Source organism: Poecilia reticulata, chromosome 11, assembly GCF_904066995.2.
Source record: "Poecilia reticulata chromosome 11, P_reticulata-male-v2, whole genome shotgun sequence".
Taxonomy (NCBI): domain Eukaryota; kingdom Metazoa; phylum Chordata; class Actinopteri; order Cyprinodontiformes; family Poeciliidae; genus Poecilia; species Poecilia reticulata.
In genome coordinates this window covers 20,430,443-20,448,749 of record NC_088840.1, presented here as the reverse complement: position 1 = coordinate 20,448,749, position 18,307 = coordinate 20,430,443, and the positions used below count along the sequence as shown (strand labels likewise).

At 42.1% G+C, this 18,307-nt stretch overlaps 1 protein-coding gene across 1 annotated transcript; it reads right to left on the bottom strand.

The window, feature by feature from the left end:
• Nucleotides 1–960: 960 nt before the first annotated feature.
• Nucleotides 961–1,881, bottom strand: LOC103461317 (GTPase IMAP family member 9-like). The gene has a single exon (XM_008403630.2). It carries the CDS (start codon nt 1,879–1,881, stop codon nt 961–963), a length of 921 nt encoding a protein of 306 aa, XP_008401852.2.
• Nucleotides 1,882–18,307: the final 16,426 nt, after the last annotated feature.

Genomic DNA, 18,307 nt, shown 5'->3' with positions numbered 1-18,307 from the left:
AGTTAACTTGAATCCCCTTCACACTGGATGAAGATCAACTAAGATCTCTACTCAACTCTGGCAGCCACTTGTTATAAACACTTATAACAAGTGGCTAAATACCTAGGGGTATGAGTAATTTAGACTCATACCCCTAGGTATGAGTCTAAATTACTCATACCCCTAGGAGATCTAGCTTCGCAATATTTTTATCCTTTTCCTTCATTGCCACATGTCAGCACGTCTCCTTGACAGAATGACAAACGGATTTTGTATTTGAACTGCTGCTGACTAATTTACAATTGGTAAATAAATGTATAATCTCCTTCTGTCTCTTAGTAACCAGACTAAGTTTGCAATTTGGTGGTGTGGGTGCTCCTTTACAATTGAGAAGCCACCTGCAAGAGATGCTAAGTTCATAATGATCTATATGTATAATAGATCTAAGCGTTCTAATGGATCTAGTTCTTGGTCAACTTCAGGAAAACGTTATAACATCTTGCAAAGAACATCCACGTCCTGTTGAATTTAAATTTCAATATGTGATGTTAATTCAGTGTGAAGGTGTCTAACTCTGTATGTAGCTCTTAATTATTAAATGGCACAAAAGGGATAGATTTTGGTTTGTTGTTAATGTTCTGCATGATTTACATTTTAAAGTTTGAGAAATTTATAGTTAGAACTTTCTGTTTTTATACACTGCTCAAAAAATAAAGGGAACACTTAAATAACACAAGATAACTCCAAGTAAATCAAACTTCTGTGAAATCAAACTGTCCACTTAGGAAGCAACACTGATTGAAAACGGGGACCCTCGTCGGGTCAATCAGTGTTGCTTCCTAAGTGGACAGTTTGATTTCACAGAAGTTTGATTTACTTGGAGTTATATTGTGTTGTTTAAGTGTTCCCTTTATTTTTTGAGCAGTATATTTTTGTAGGCATCTTGATAAGAGCTGCAAGTTTACAACTTTCTCTATTCAACTATTTATCCAAGCTTTCAAAAATATTAACAAGGTTTTTAAAAGCTCCAATAATGTGTTCTCCAGTTTTAATCATAGAATAGAGAATATTATTTCGCACAGCTAGATCTCTGACCTCAGATTCAAACTTAGACTGCAGCCTGGATTTTTCTGCTCGAATTTCTCTCTCCAGCTTTTCATTCAGTTGTTTTTTTAAGGTTTCAAGCTGTCTCTCACTCTCAGCCTGTATTTTTTGCATCTCTTCCTCATACTTTTCTCTTATTTTTCTCTCCAGTTCTTCTTTCTCTTTACGGATTTTCTCTTCCTTCTCCTTCATGATGCGTTGTTTCTCCTCTTCGATTTTCCTCTCAGCCTCTTGGAACATCTCATTGGTGTAGTGACTTCCTCCATTCCTGTCAACAATGGTTCTGATCTTCTTCAGCAGCTCAGTGACCTGAGGTTTCTTATCTTCCAGCTTGTTGTTGAAGACATGATACTGGCCGTTACATCTGGACACCAAATCTTGCAGCTCTGGGCTTTCAGACAAATAATATTTAATGGTGCCCTCAAGGTCGTCTCCATGGGTAAACAGAACCATGCTGTATTTGTCTGCTGCCTCTCCAAAGATTTTTTGAATCATTTGCATTGACCGTTGTTCCTCTTCTGTGAATCTGCCGATTGCAACGACCACCAGGAAGATGTGGGGCCCAGGAGAAGCGTAACAGATGCACTGACTCAGATCTTTGATGGTTTTATCTTCTCCAAATCTGGTGTCAAACAGACCTGGAGTATCAATGACAGTAACCTGCTGTCCATCCACATTACTGGAGCCTCTAGAGCAGTTTACAGTCAGGGAAGTGGCACTGCATTTGGACTGAAAGCACGGTCGACACAGGATGGTGTTTCCAGAAGCGCTCTTTCCCTTCCCAGTCTTCCCCAACATCACAATCCTCAACTCATCGTTGTTTATAATGTTTGTTCCTGTAAAGAAGAAAGTGTGAATCTGAATTAGAATCATGTTGAATTCAGAACTTCAGTACATAAATACAGTTAAAACCAGATATTTCTATATGACCATTTTTACTTCTATAGTTGCATTTTCTCACCAGAATCCATAGATTAAAAACAAAATCTAAATTTTTAATAACTAAGTGTAGAATGTAAATTGAGAAGAGTGGTCAAAAATGAATACTATTCCTGATTTTCCTTTTATATTTTAGATACTGAAACACAAAATATCTGCAACAAAGAAGTAAATTATTTATCCTATTTTATACAGACATATAGGGCTGTAGCGATACAATAATCTCACAATACCATATGATATACGATACTCTGCTCACAATACGATATATATTGTGATATTCAGGAAACGATACAATTCAATACACTTTTGCGATTTTCTTAAAGATTTTAGAGGGACAGAGTGATTTTGGTGACATTTTGTGACTGTTATAGAGTTGGATTAAATTAATTTAACTGAAAACTGATTAAAAGCACCAACTACACAATACCTGGCTCTGGTTGGACATGGACACAGACTTAAAGACGGCGACATTAGTGACAGGACCTCCAATATTGGAGACAGCCACATTCGTCCCCCCCAATAATTTCACGCAGTTGCGGAGAATTTTAAAATCTTCCACTCGCGTGCTTTTATTTTGAAGGCGCATAACGCATTCAGCAGAGCGCTTCCTCCCCTCCCCTCTCTGAACGGCTCAGAGTAAAGGCATCAGCAGACGGAGTCAGAGAAACTCAGTTTGAATGAGGTAAACAGTCGGGAATGTTGCCATGAATATCACTCCTCATTTATAACATCTTGTTGTCAGTTTATTTTCATATATAGAACTAAATCTTTTTGGTTAAGCCGTTTTGATTCTAGAATAGTCACATGTCCAAAATTTTACTGCTAACTTTGTTTAAACGTTAGCTAGTGTAGCCACAATGATTTAGAATACCGGTTCTCAACGTGGGCAGTACCGCCCCCAGGGGGCGTTCAGAAGACGGCAGGGGGCGCTGGAGGACATTTTTACAAAAGGGGGGCGCTGGGATGCCTTTGGGGGGCGTTTGGTCGAAGTTAAACTTTACACCTTAAATGCACAACAATACCAGTTTAGACTTTGAACAACTTGGTAAAACTGTATTGTGTAACATTAAAACATGCTTGGCTGCAACTGTAGCCAAGCATGTTTGGCTACAAACAAATTCAGTGTTTTTAGCTATGGCGCAGCTCCGCATCAGTTCAGCGTTACAGCGGCTGATGACGCTGCTGTGATTCACTTTGTCTGGTATTTATGTAGGCTACATATGTTTTGGCAGTTCTGTGATCATGTCAAAGCAGCAATTTATATTAAAAAGTGTTTTATTTCCGTTTGAAAGCTGCCCGCTTCCATGGAAGGACAACAGAAAATCGCTCTTATAAACATGTAATTTCTAAAATCACGATGCCCTGACTTTGTATCCCTCTGAAAAATGAACCCATTTAAATAAAGAAATCCCTCCATGGGTGATACCACGATAGAGAGCGTTCATTTTATAGCGTTAACACCTGTGCTGCAAGTGGTCCGACATGAAACGGGTTTGATGGAACAACGGTACCACAGCACTTTTAAATTTCAATAATCAGAATACCGAAATTGTTTCCATTGTTTTAAAAGGAAACAATGTTAAAACAATGGTTTTAAAACCATTGTTTTATATCGATATGTTTCCCTACCGCCCTGCACCTCAGGGAGTTTAAAAAAAAAAAAAAAAAAAAAACGACGTTCACATTACGAAAAATTCTGAAACATGGGAAGCGGGCAAAACGGAGCGACGAACTAGATGTGAATTAGGGCATAAAAACAGAGAATCCGACGCTGAACAGTGAAAAATCAACACATGATGTGAAACACATGACGATTAGGCGGCGCAGCAGGTGATGAGTGGAGATTACTGATGGTCAATAAATGATTAAATAAATCTAGCAACAGTAAAGAAACTAAAGTGGACATAGCAATAAACCAAGAGAGGATAAAACTGCCCCTGGTAGGGTCACCCAAGGCAGACAGGTCCTAGGTGAGGAACCAGACAAAGTTCAGCCCGAAGACCCCTATGATGAATACAAACTTTGGACCTCGTTTTCCCTCGCCCGGACGCGGGTCACCGGGGCCCCACTCTGGAGCCAGGCCTGGAGGTGGGGCACGATGGCGAGCGCCTGGTGGCCGGGCTTTTACCCACGGAGCCCGGCCGGGCTCAGCCCGAAGAGGAGACGTGGGTCCCCCTTCCGATGGGCTCACCACCTGTCCGAGGGGCCAAAGGGGTCGGGTGCATTGTGCTCTGGGCGGCAGCCAAGGGAGGGGACCCTGGCGGTCTGATCCTCGGCTGCAGAAGCTGGCTCTTGGGACATGGAACGTCACCTCTCTGGTGGGGAAGGAGCCGGAGCTAGTGTGCGAGGCTGAGAGGTTCCGGCTAGAAATAGTCGGCCTGACCTCGACGCATGGCTCTGGTTCTGGAACCAGTCTCCTTGAGAGGGGCTGGACGTACTTCTACTCTGGAGTTGCCCACGGTGAGAGGCGCCGGGCTGAAGTGGGCATACTTGTTGCCCCCCATTTGGGCGCCTGTACGTTGGGGTTCACCCCGGTGAACGAGAGGGTAGCCTCCCTCCGCCTACGGGTGGGGGGACGGGTTCTGACTGTTGTTTGTGCTTACGGGCCGAACGGCAGTTCAGATTACCCACCCTTCTTGGAGTCCTTAGAGGGGGTACTGGAGAGTGCCCCTCCTGGGGACTCCCTTGTTCTACTGGGAGACTTCAATGCTCACGTGGGCAATGACAGTGAGACCTGGAGAGGTGTGGTTGGGAGGAACGGCACCCCCGATCTGAACCCAAGCAGTGTTCTGTTGTTGGACTTCTGTGCTCGTCACGGATTGTCCATCACGAACACCATGTTCAGGCATAAGGGCGTCCATATGTGCACTTGGCACCAGGACGCCCTAGGCCGCAGTTCGATGATTGACTTTGTCATCGTCTCATCGGATTTGCGGCCGTATGTCTTGGACACTCGGGTGAAGAGAGGTGCGGAGCTGTCCACTGACCACTACCTTGTGACGAGTTGGCTCCGGTGGTGGGGGAGGAAGCCGGTCAGACCTGGCAGGCCAAAACGTGTAGTGAGGGTCTGCTGGGAACGTCTGGCGGAGTCCCCTGTGAGACGGAGCTTCAACTCTCATCTCCGGCAGAACTTCGAACACGTTCCGGGGGAGGTGGGGGACATTGAGTCAGAGTGGACCATGTTCCGTACCTCCATTGCCGAGGCGGCTTATCGGAGCTGCGGCCGCAAGGTTGTTGGTGCCTGTCGCGGCGGCAACCCTCGAACCCATTGGTGGACACCTTCGGTGAGGGATGCTGTCAAGCTGAAGAAGGAGTCCTACCGGGCCTTTTTGGCCTGTGGGACTCCAGAAGCAGCTGATGGGTACTGGCGGGCGAAACGGCATGCGGCTCGGGTTGTCGCTGAGGCAAAAACTCGGGCGTGGGAGGAGTTTGGAGAGGCCATGGAGACAGACTTCTGTACGGCTTCGAGGCGATTCTGGTCCACCATCCGGCGTCTCAGGAGGGGGAAGCAGTGCAGCACCAACACTGTTTATAGTGGGGATGGTGCGCTGCTGACCTCAACTCGGGACGTTGTGGGCCGGTGGGCGGAATACTTCGAAGACCTCCTCAATCCCACCAACATGCCTTCTGTTGAGGAAGCTGAGCATGGGGACTCTGGGCTGGGCTCTCCAATCTCTGGGGACGAGGTCGCCGAGGTGGTCAAAAAGCTCCTCGGCGGCAGGGCCCCGGGGGTGGATGAGATCCGCCTGGAGTTCCTTAAGTCTCTGGATGTTGCGGGGTTGTGTTGGCTAACGCGACTCTGCAATATCGCATGGACATCGGGGGCAGTTCCCCTGGACTGGCAGACTGGGGTGGTGGTCCCCCTGTTTAAAAAGGGGGACCGGAGGGTGTGCTCCAATTACAGGGGGATCACACTCTTAAGCCTCCCTGGTAAGGTCTATTCAGGGGTCCTGGAGAGGAGGGTCCGTCGGATAGTCGAACCTCGGATTCAGGAAGAGCAGTGTGGTTTTCGTCCTGGTCGTGGAACACTGGACCAGCTCTACACCCTCAGCAGGGTCCTGGAGGGTGCATGGACGGTCATCCGGGAGGGACTCAGAGTAGAGCCGCTGCTCCTCCACGTCGAGAGGAGCCAGTTGAGGTGGCTCGGGCATCTGGTAAGGATGCCTCCTGGACGCCTCCCTGGTGAGGTGTTCCGGGCACGTCCCACAGGGAGGAGGCCTCGGTCAAGACCCAGGACACGCTGGAGGGATTACGTCTCACGGCTGGCCTGGGAACGCCTTGGGATTCCCCGGAGGAGCTGGAAGAAGTGGCTGGGGAGAGGGAAGTGTCGGCCTCCCTTCTGAAGCTGCTGCCCCCGCGACCCGACCCCGGATAAGCGGAAGAAAATGGATGGATGGATGGATGGATGGATGGATGGATGGATGGAGGATAAAACTAATCAAAGGAAACTAAATGGAAATGAATGAAAAACAAAATGCAAGAATAAACTAAGAAACTAAAGTAAATACGGAGGAATAAACTGGTATGGCAAGACCTTTCGATCAATTAATACAGAGACTGTATGGCAAGAATAAACAGACACTATTTCCAGATAAAAGGTAAAATAATATTGTTGAAATGTCATGGGTTTGTTGAGACCACATCTAGTAGTGAGAATAAATATATCTTGGACCATAACAGTAAAGAACTGATCACTTATTTATGTTTTTAATTAGATTTGATATAATTATTTCTTCAATATTATTTTTCATGTCAGTGTTAGTGTCATGAGGCTGATGACTCCATGACACTTTCAATTTGACTAATTACGATTTGATTAAGAACCAGATTTGTTCTTTGTAATTTCTGTCCAGTAAAACTATTAATCTATAATCAATAGACATGTCTACATAAAGATATAATCCATGTTTCTGTCTCATATTTGTTTGGCCTTAAAAGGAATTGGAACTTTTTTTTTTCCACTGAAAGCTCTGGTTTGAACAATAAATGCCATGTGGGTGAAGTTTTATGGATGATACTCTGATGTCCCATTCTCCTGAAGGCAGCACAGAGCTGCACTACCAGAAACTCACAGAAACACTGAAGAGAAGAAGAGCTATGATTAATGTAGTTACAGTTCTATCCATGTTTTAATGTTGCAGAGCTCAGTCATTGTGCAAATATTTCAAAGTTTTAACTGGCATGTTGTACATCTTTTATCTGGTCTTTTTGTGCAACATTTAACAACTAGAAAATGGCACAAAATAAGAATATTTTACCACTCTGATTGGTTGCTGTTAGGCCTACTGATTTTAAGTTGAATGTTCAATGCATTTTTCGTAAACACCTGTGAAAATAATTTCTATTCCCATAGCTTTTTTGTTCTCTGGGAAATTATTTTTGATGATAAAAACAGAAACAAGCATAAAAATCAAATCATCTACAATAGTGATAGTAATATTAATAATAAAATAATAGTCAGTGCAAAGTAGCCTACAAATTCTTCGTTGGGGGCGGTGAGGGACCTGGATAAAGGCTAGGGGGGGGGGGGGGTCTGGGCCGAAAAAGGTTGAGAAACACTGGTCTAGACACTTGATTGAAATGGGGAAGCAGCTTTTCCAGCTCTATAGAGCTTTCTTAATGAGCAATTATTGAAACCAGGGGTGCTGAAGCAGACAAACATCTAAGAGTTGCAGGACTCTGGCCCCTGAGGACTGGAGTTTGAGAACATTGCTCTCAATCAGGGGTCCTCAAATCCAGTCCTCAAGGGCTACCATCCTGCAAAGTTTAGATGGATCTCTGCTAAAACACACCTGGATCAAATAAACTACTCATTACCAGGCGATTGCAGAGCTCAATAAATGCTGCTGCAGAGGGGATTCAGACACTTTGGAGCAGAGATGCATCTAAAAGTTGCAGAACTCTGGCAATGATGACTGGAGATTGATACCACTGCTGGAAATTCCTCGGTTTGGAAAAGTAAAATGGACCAAATCACCTCATTCATTGTATTGGATTGGAAAATGGAAAAGAGTTGGAAAAACTCACTGAATTACAAAAAATGGTAGCATTTTTGGTAACACTCTTTGAAGGGGGGTGAATAAGACTGTCATGACACTGTCATAGACATGACATAACACATGTCATGAACATGAAACTACTTATAACCACTCTAGGTTATAAGTAGAACATTTCATTCCGCTGATCATGCGGAGAGCGGCCATGCCCGCTTCCCTATCTTAATGCAACATTCTAACTGTGATAAAAGTATGTATAATTTTTCTAACATTTCCCTCCTGTTTATCACATTTAGATGTGTTTATAATCACTTCACAATTGCTTCAAAGAGATTTTTAATTGTAAGTTCACACTTCACATCATTATGTTTAGACTTGGAGGACATTAGACTGGAGTCATCTGGTCATCTGGGTTTGGATCTAGGTCGGGGAAGTTCAGGGACATCTCTTCTTCATCGTCTTCTTTTCTTTCTGGGTCATCGGTCTCATTTGTGGACAATAAGGCGTAAACCTGCTTTTCCATAGGGGATATAGCTGTAGTAATTAACCTGTTAATTAAAGCCCGAAGACAGGGAATACAACAACATCCACACAAGGTCAGAATAGCTGCAAAGACAGCAATAGACATTAGAACAGAAGTTACCAATGTTTTATATTTGCCAAACATGTTGGCCCAAGCGTCCCACATTTCTGTGTCAACTCCAGAATGGTCTTTCATTTTGCCGTTCAGGGACCTTAGTCCTTCAATGGCCTTGGTCAGGCTGCCATCAGCAGCTGTATCAACAGCAATTCTGTTCTGGAAAGCCATCAAAGAGGTAGCTGACAATTGTGCACTGCTTGGAAACCATGCTCTGTTTTGTTCCCTAGCCTTTGGACGTTGTAGTGGATGTAGTTGATTCTGTCTACATTTTTATTAGGTGTGACTGGAAAAAAGGCTGAAATAATGGGCAGGCTTTCATGGCTGTCGCCTGTTCTACCATTAATAGCCAATTGTTGGTTATTCCAGTGACTCCGGTGGTGACCTTGAACCAATCATCTGTATTGAGATCTTTCTTAATAATAATAGTTTGCGATCGTTTTGACCCTTTGGCTGGAGTTAGAATCCCTGTTTTGTTTCCGTTCAGTACCATTTCGTTCCCAACAAATTGGGGGCATAATCTTAAATCCCAGCATGGGTCATATCCCGACACCCATGCGCAGAGTCGCATAGCAGTGCAGTTTTTGTCATCTAATGGTTGAGATGTTGAATTTATTTTTACTGTGGCCACTTTACTGTCATGATTTACAGTGAAACCCTGTACTATGCTTCTCCGTTTTCTTGCTAACTGCGTCCAGCCATAAGATGTGCTGTCCCAGGTTCCCGTCATCCAAAACACATCCCCCCACCAGTTCGTCCTAGTGTTATGTGTGGCTGGGTCTAGATAGAAGTCGGACCCTTTGTGGTTTCCTGGGTGGTCCTGATTGTACGTATGTTTTAAAGCTTCAAAAGGGATCATTACAATTCCTTGAACTCTGGTGGAATTGTAGCATAGATATACTTCTCTTTCCCACTTTGCCTGTCCAAATTTCATTCCACATGGGTGTGCTGCTTTATTGTCATGTTCTATCATCCCTCGCCCATCTAGGCTTATGTCCTGTGCCAGACAGGATATCCCTACCCATGCTATGGTAATTATCAATGGTCCAATTAGGAAGAAAGCTTTATTCAGCGGTGAAATCATTCCTTCTGAGTTTTTAGTTCTCTTTCTAAGAGTCTCTCGGCAGAGTGATGGACTATCTTCACCGGTTTGAGACAACTGTATACTAAAAATACAGTTCCCTTTGTACCACGGACTTCCTCTGGAGACCAGTAAAGAGTTCCAAACCTACAGAAGATAAAACAACGTGATTGCCAAGACACTGGTAACGATAGTAATGCAAAATGCTATTACAGCAATAGTTATTTTATTCATCTCTCTTGATAGATAATTTACAGTGGGTTAAATGAATCCAAGTATTTCTTTCCGCTATTTTTAGTGCAGTACCCGTTGTCAACAACACCTGATAGGGTCCTTCCCACTTAGGTGAGTACCACTGCTTCTTCTTTATGCTTTTAACTAAGACCCAATCTCCTGGTTCAACTAATGGAGTTTCCTGTGGGCACACAGAAGAGGAAGTGTCATCAGTTTGTGTCTCTTTTTGTTTTTCCAGCATCTTTCTCATATAGTCTGCTAAATTGCTTTCTTCATCTGTTTCCCAAATGTTTTTGAAAAATGGAAGTCTGTAAGGTCTTCCAAATAATGTTTCATAGGGAGTTAATCCAGAGGTGCTAGTGATGTTTATATACAGTTTGACCAGGTCTAGACACTGAGCCCAAGGTCTTCCCTTCTCTTCCATACATTTCTTCAACCTGTTTTTTATTGTTCCATTCATTCTTTCCACCAATCCTGCACTTTGGTTCTTTACAATTTCGTTGACAAAGTGTGTGCCATTATCGCTATATATTTTTTCAGGTATCCCATATCTAGGTATTATATCTTTGCTTAGTGCTTTGGCTACTGTTAAGGCATCAGGGTGTTGCGTGGGGAATAGTTCTGTCCATTTTGAAAACGAGTCAATGATCGCTAGACAAAACTGTTTCCCTTCACTTTTGTTTAATTGTATGAAATCCATGTGTATATGTTGAAATGGATATTCTGGTTTGGGAAAACGTCCTCTCTGAGGTCTCAGGTTCCCTTGTGTGTTGTGCTTTGCACATGTTAGACATGTTCTACAAAATCTTTTCGAATAAGATATAAATCCATAGGTGGTGAATAGTCTATTATTCCTACCATCCCTCCTGTTGAGACATGTGTTTTACCATGGCTTAATATTGCAGCCCATTTATATAAGCTTTTTGGTAGGATTCTTTTTCCTTCTGCTCCTTTTCTTAACCATAGTTTTTGTTCAGTTTTTGGTGCCTGTTTTTGCATGTCCTTTAATATTTCATCAGTTAAAAGCTCAGTATCGCTTAATAGAATTTTTATATTTCCAGATGCTGCTTCTTTTGCTGTTTTGTCAGCAAATGCATTTCCTAGAGAAACTTTATCAGTGTTAGTTGAGTGTGCTGCACATTTGCATATTGCCAGTTTTAATGGTAATTGAACCGCCTGTAATAATTCTTTTAATAATGTTGCGTGTGTTACAGGTTTTCCATTAGATGTTATCATTCCTCTATTTTTCCAGTACTAAGCAAATGAGTGTGTAGTAGCAAAGGCATACTGACTGTCAGTGTATATTGTGGCAATTTGTCCTTTCATTATTTTGCATGCTTCAGTTAGTGCAACCAATTCTGCAGCTTGTGCAGAATAGTGCTGGGGAAGTGCTGCAGGTTTTAACACTTCTGTTTCTGTTACCACAGCATAACCTGTTTTGTCTTTCCTGTTTCATCTCTTCTAGATGAGCCATCAACAACAGTGTCTTCCCTTCTGTCAGTGGAGTATCATTAAGATCATTTCTGCATTTTGCTGTGGTTTCTGCTAATGCTTGACAGTCATGTGGTTCCCGTCTTCTGCAGTTGGCATAAGGGTTGCGGGGTTTAGTGATGTGCATCTCTCAATAGTCAAATGTGGTTGTGATAAGAGGATTGACATGCAAGACAAGTGTCTCGCTGGAGATAAGAAAGTCAGGTTTGTTTGTAACAACAGAGCTGCAACAGCATGAGGGACTTTCAAGGTTAATTTGTGGAACAGTACTATTTCAGCACTGCAAGTTACAGCAAGTGATGCTGCTATCACAGCTCTGATACATGGAGGTTGTGCACAAGCTACTGCATCAAGTTTAGTAGAATAGTATGCTATAGGTCTCATTTTACTGCCATGCATTTGTACTAATACTGAGGTCATAAATTTTTCTTTACAATCAACTATTTGCACAAAAGGCTTCTTATAGTCAGGTAGGGCTAGTGTCCCGCTATCTACTAGGGTCTGTTTTAGTTTGCAGAAGGCTTCTTCCGCCTCTGGTGTCCAATCTATATTTTCTGACATTCTTAGCTCAGTTTTGTACATTAATGAGCTAAGGGGTGCTGTTATTTCTGCATAATTTGGTACCCAACTGCGACAATAGTTTGTTAACCCTAAGAATGACATCATTTGTTTCTTTGTTTGAGGTCTTGGTGCTTGTAAGATTGCTATCTTTCTTTCATGCACCACGGTTCTGCCTCCCGCACTGAGCTGGTGTCCTAAATATTTTACTGAGTCTTTGCAGAGTTGTAGTTTATTTTTGCTTACTTTTTGTCCTTCTTCAGCTAAGTGCTTCAAGAGTGCTAAAGAATCAATAAGGCTGTCTTCTTTGTTTTTAGAAGCCACTAAGATGTCATCCACACATAATCGTAATTGGCTCTTTTTTGGAGGCTCGCAGGTTAATAAACTAGCTGACATTATTTGTGAGTATAAGGTAGGGCTCTCACAGTAGCCCTGGGGTAGTCTGGTATATGTGTATATTTTACCTTCAAAAGTGAAGGCGAACCAGAACTGACTGTCTTTGTGTACAGGTACAGAGAAAAAGGCATTACTGATGTCTATCACAGTGAAATATTTTGCTTCCGGTTTCAGGGAATTCAACAAGGTATGTGGGTCCGGCACACAAGGTGCCCTTTGTATTACAGCCTCATTTACTGCTTGCAGATCCTGTACCATTCTCCATCCTACAGATGGTGGTGCCTTTTTCACAGGGAAAATCGGTGTGTTACAAGGAGAGTCTGGGCATTCAACTAGCACTCCTGCTTTTAAAAGATCCTTAATAACTGGTCTGATGCCAGTTAGAGCGTCTGGTTTAAGAGGATATTGTCTCACTCTCGGTCTATACTCAGTTTTGGGTCTTATTTCAACAGGATTTTCTCTTTTTATTAGTCCTACGTCAGAGGAACCTTTTGACCATAGTTTTTCTGGAACCTCTTTTAACAGCATGTCTTCCTCTTCAGTCAAGTATATTTTTCATTCTTTTTCTGGGTCCAAATGGACTCCCGCTTGGACAGTAGTTGTCCAAAACAAGGCTTTCTTTGTTAAGTCTGTTGATTCGCTGTACCATGTATTTACAGAAGTTGCTGTCCAATCTCTCGCTCTTTCCCTTTTGTCATCGTTTTCCCTAAGTCTTGCCAGTCTTCCATTGTGGCTTTGCACAGGGATATATGTGGTGATCCAAATTGCCGATAGACACTGGTTAATGTGTCTGGCAGAAGTACAGCTGCAGCCGAACTATGTTTAGTATCTGCATACATATAGGAAATAGTTATTTTCTCAGGGGTCCTTTTGTTTAGTTCTTTCTCATAATCTCTATCTGGACCTGGTGTATTTTTGTACCACGTGGCGACATGCAGTTGGTCAGGAGACATCTGGTCTTGAGTGGTTCTTATGACCTGTTTTCTTTCATCCAGGAGGTGAGCTCCTGTAGATGTGGGAAGCTTATTTGGTACATCTAGGGCAGTGTTTTTCAACCATTTTTGAGTCAAGGTACACTGTTTTAATTGAAAAAATCCCGAGGCACGCCACCAACTAAAAATGGAAACAAAGATACACAGTAGCCGCCTCTATTACATATATAGTCACTCTTATCAAAGTCTCTTGAATAGGAATCAAATAAATACAAAAATGTATTTATCACATTTTACATTTCTTATTTCAAATTGCACTTAACATGTCCACTTCAAAATACACCTGAACAGCCACAACACTGTGGTGTGAAATTTAAAGAAGTTGTAGAAAACGTCAAAGAGTTTTACAAACTAATCCACAAGCATTCTTATAGCCAGAATACAGAAAATAATTCTTATTCTGAAAGAAGCAATAATATTTGGGAAACATTTCACTTCATATTCAGTTACAATATGAAGAGTTGCATGTACAAAATGTCAATATCTGTGTATTTTACCCACCTGGTGTGAAACCTGTGCATGTTTGGATGAAAACAGCTGATTTCCTGGCAGAAATTGAAGAAAGACAAAACTCTTCCTCCACATCTCAGTCTCTCTGTTTTAGTTTTTATAGTAACCAGGCTTGAGAAGCTCATTTCACACAGATATGATGTGGGAAATGGACCCATGTTCTTTCTAACTACTGTTGAGCTTCACTGTGTTTTCCATCACGGTCATCACAGTCTTTCTAGATTCAGTGCTCTCACCGCTACCTGTAACATTCATGCATCACTAATTCTCTTGTTTTAATGTAAAATGCTCTGTACCTACTGCCATCTAGTGGTAACATGATTACGCCGCTAGTCACTGCTACAGCAGACACTCGAAGATGACATTATTTGCAGATAATTCATTTTCAAAAAATCTTTTAAAACCAATTACCGTATTTTTCGGACTATAGAGCGCACCGTACTAGCACCTTCAATTAAAAAAAAAACAAAAAAAAAAAAACTGGAAGCTGCTTCCGGTTTTCCATAAGGACCCAGCAGAGTGCTGCGTCCTAATAAATCTGCTGCAAATATTAAGGACGCAGCACTCCGTCTCCAAAGCCAAACCATGGTTTCGTTCACACCAAGCTTAAATGCAGCGGCTCTATTTCCCTCCTGTAGTGCCAGATCGACAGCCCTCAACTTAAAAGCTGTATGATACGAGTTTGAAAACATTTCTCCGTCGTGCCTGCTGCTAGCATGTGCTTGTTCTAAATGAAAATTAGCCGTTCTTCTTTGATTTACAATTTTGACTTCTAATGATTCACTTCCTGCTAGAGAGCCCCCTGGCGGTTGAAGAAAAATCCACAGAAAAGCCACAGCGGGCTACAATCCGCATGGTTCAAAGTTTAGGAAAAACGTAGCAGCTTTTAGTCCGGAAAATACGGTACCGTAGTGAAATTGAATAATTTCCACGGCACACCTGACGATCACTCACGGCACACTAGTGTGCCGCGAAACAGTGGTTGAAAAACACTGATCTAGGGTGTAATAATAGTGTGGTTCTCCTTTTCCCTGTACAACCATTAGGTCATTTCTCGTGTGGTCTTCCCTTACCACTCTGAGTCCCTCCTGTGTTGGTACTAGAGCTAATTCCAGTGCTATAAGCCCGTCTCGGCCCAGTAAGTTTACTGGACAGTCTGGCAACTTGCAGACTGTCCAGTCTGCAAGTTGCAGTTGACATGATTTTCCCTGAGGATCTCTTATCCATATTGGTTGTGTTTCTGGAACATGCCTCAATGCTCCCTGCGCTGCTCTTACCATTATGGTATTTGGGCCTAATTTAGCCCAGGGCAAATCTTCTTTTACTGTGGTTCTACACGCTCCAGTGTCACAAAGAAATTTCATTTTCTTTTCTCCAATTATTAGGATTATTTCTGGTCTATATTTTTCTTGGAAGAATAAGTCTTCTAAATTTAGAATATCCAAATCCCCTTCCCTGGTGAGAATCATTTGATCGTTACTGTTATCCTCACCTTTTTGCTTCCCTAGTCATGCTGATTGCCCATGATTTTGATGGCCACTTCTACAGTCTCTGGCCATGTGTCCTTCTTTTCCACAGGACCAACAGACCCGAGGTCCATCTGCTGGGCGAGGGCCAAATCCTCTACCTCGTCCTCTGCCTCGGCCTCTTCCTCTATTCCTTCCTCCATTGTTTTGATAACAGATCTCTAACTCTTCTGAGGGGTCACAGTGAAAGACGGCTGCCTGTTGAGTTTTATTCTTTTTCCCTTTTGTTACTTTCTCTGCGTGGAGGGCATGGGTTATATAATCTGTTAGAGCCCCTCCACTCATGCCTTTGTAATGTTTGTTAATCCACCCGTATATTTCGGGCAGAGATCCTGCATGTAAAGCATTCTTTAGCTGCTGCTTGTAGGGTCCCTGTTCATCACTGTCAGGAGCCAGACCACTGTGAGTTCTGAATATTGTTTCCATTCTTACTCTGTAATCATCGAAAGTTTCATCAGCTTTTTGTTTACATCTACTGATTTCTGTGTAATTTGCCTGTCTCCTGTATCTTCCTCTAATTCTGCCATATAGTGCTTCTACTGCTCCAACTAGATCAGCACTATCAGCTGTTATTGGTGTTCCATTATCTGCTGGAACATAGCCTCCCTTAACATGGTGCCAATCTGGGCCTAATTGTTGCATCCATACTTGTTGGATCTCATATCCATTTAAGTGATATGTTTTTCTCAAATTTTCCATTTGCTCAATGCATATCTCGACATCTTGTTTAGGGTGAGGTATTCCTTCTACTGCCTTTTTTACATCTTCCTGTGTCCATGTTCTGTAAACCATAACTGTTTCAGGTTGTGCATTTTGTCCCTCACCTTCTCCTGCTCTGGGGTTTGGTAATGCTGTTAAAGGATATGTCTCTGCAGTTTCTACTGAAGCATTTCTAACTTTTGGGGTGGGAGACAGTAGTCCTCCCATTCGTTTTGACCAATCCCCCACACTCCCTTTTGCCCTTACTGCTGGGGGACTATATTTTGGTGGAGGTAGTACTGCGGCTGCAGGGGGTGCAGTTGGCAATCCTTCCGCAGCTGCTGCCTGTTCCGCTCCAGCTGGTGGATTCACTGCCTGTCTCATAAGCATCCCATAAGGTCCACAATGCTCATCATCTTCCTTTCTGTGAAACAGTACTTTTTATCTTTATCTTGTTCTTTTTCACATTCTTTTTCTTTTCCTCCTCTTCCTTCTCTTTCTTTTCCTTTGCTTTTCTTTCACCTTCTTCTGATTTTGCTGCAACCTGCATCCATACCTTCGCCTGTCATAACCTTCTTTTGTCAACTGTTTTTCTTTTCCTTTACATTTTGTTCTAATTTTCTGTTGCAATTCTTTTAGGTTCGTGGTACTTAATTTTCCATTAAAATCATATTGTTTTATCCAGTGACAAAGAGGTTTTAGGGCTTCCTCATCTATTTTCTGTACTATTTTCCAATCTTTACACGACAGTCCTTCCAAAACCTTTTCTTTTCTTTACTTGCCCCTTTTCCCATTTTTAAATTAAATTTGGTCCAGTGTGGGTTCAACACCTACTGTGTTCTAAACGCTGGATTGTTTTCTCAACGGATGGTGATAAATTTGCCTTTGTGGTAAGACTCTCTTCAACTCGTCAGAGTGGAGTCTTCTTGTCTATGAACATCCACAAAGTTTCACCATTTACTTTCCGTTGATTGTTTGTATAAGATCAACCACTTAGTAGTGTTTAATCTTCTTTCGCACTCTCATTCACGCTTTTATTTCCTTATTTTCTTTAAACAGAGGACTCCGCCGTCCTACACAGAATTTAACTGACTAAATCAGAGGAGTCTGTCCTCTGAAATAATTTAGAATGCTCAACTAAGTAAAAATATACAGTCACTTGCCTAAAACTATACATTAAATGATGCATTCTGAATAACAGTGGCAGTCTGTCTGAACTTCTGTCAGACAAATATTTGATCAGAATAATTTTGTTCAGCCCCATTTATTATGCTACTTGTGTTAAGAAATAATTGTATTGCACTTTATAACAACCAGTCATGTTAACTAGGCATTTGTCTGCCAGTCTACCATTCTGACAGTGTACAGCAAGGGACATTTTTGGAATGGTATTTAAATAAATGCTGAATTATGATGACATTGTTTTTGTTTTTGTTCCTTTTTATGTGACCACAATGAATTGAGTCATCACCGGCTATGAGAATGTCCAGAAAAGATTCACCAAGTTTGAATTCATGAAAAGGCTTTCACCATGATGAACTATTGCAAGAGCAGCTGTAATTTCTCCGCATTTCTGGACACCTTCAAAGAGCTGCTTCCAGGAAATGAAGACAAGAAGAAGATATCCTGTTTTCAGAGCATTACAAGAAGGCTATTACAAAGGAGATGGCTGACATTTTCAAAGCAAAAAATGTTACTGTTGAAATAACCTATTTTCTTAAGTTAAAGAATAAGTAATTCTGTTAGTCTTTCAATCAGTTTTCAGAGTAACAACATACTGACCAGACTTTAAACATTCTGTTTGAAGAACAAGTTATCTTTTGATTTATTACAATGTACAAAGGGTTTGTTCTACAGCTATGATGGTAGTTATAAGTTCTTCAGTGTGTTTCACTTCACTTGAGGTAATACTTAATAGCCAATTGTTGGTTATTCCAGTGACTCCGGTGGTGACCTTGAACCAATCATCTGTATTGAGATCTTTCTTAATAATAATAGTTTGTGATCGTTTTGACCCTTTGGCTGGAGTTAGAATCCCTGTTTTGTTTCCGTTCAGTACCATTTCGTTCCCAACAAATTGGGGGCATAATCTTAAATCCCAGCATGGGTCATATCCCGACACCCATGCGCAGAGTCGCATAGCAGTGCAGTTTTTGTCATCT

Bases quoted from the DNA above. Each gene is read 5' to 3' on its own strand.
- LOC103461317 (XM_008403630.2), bottom strand. From the start codon at position 1,881: ATGTTGGGGAAGACTGGGAAGGGAAAGAGCGCTTCTGGAAACACCATC.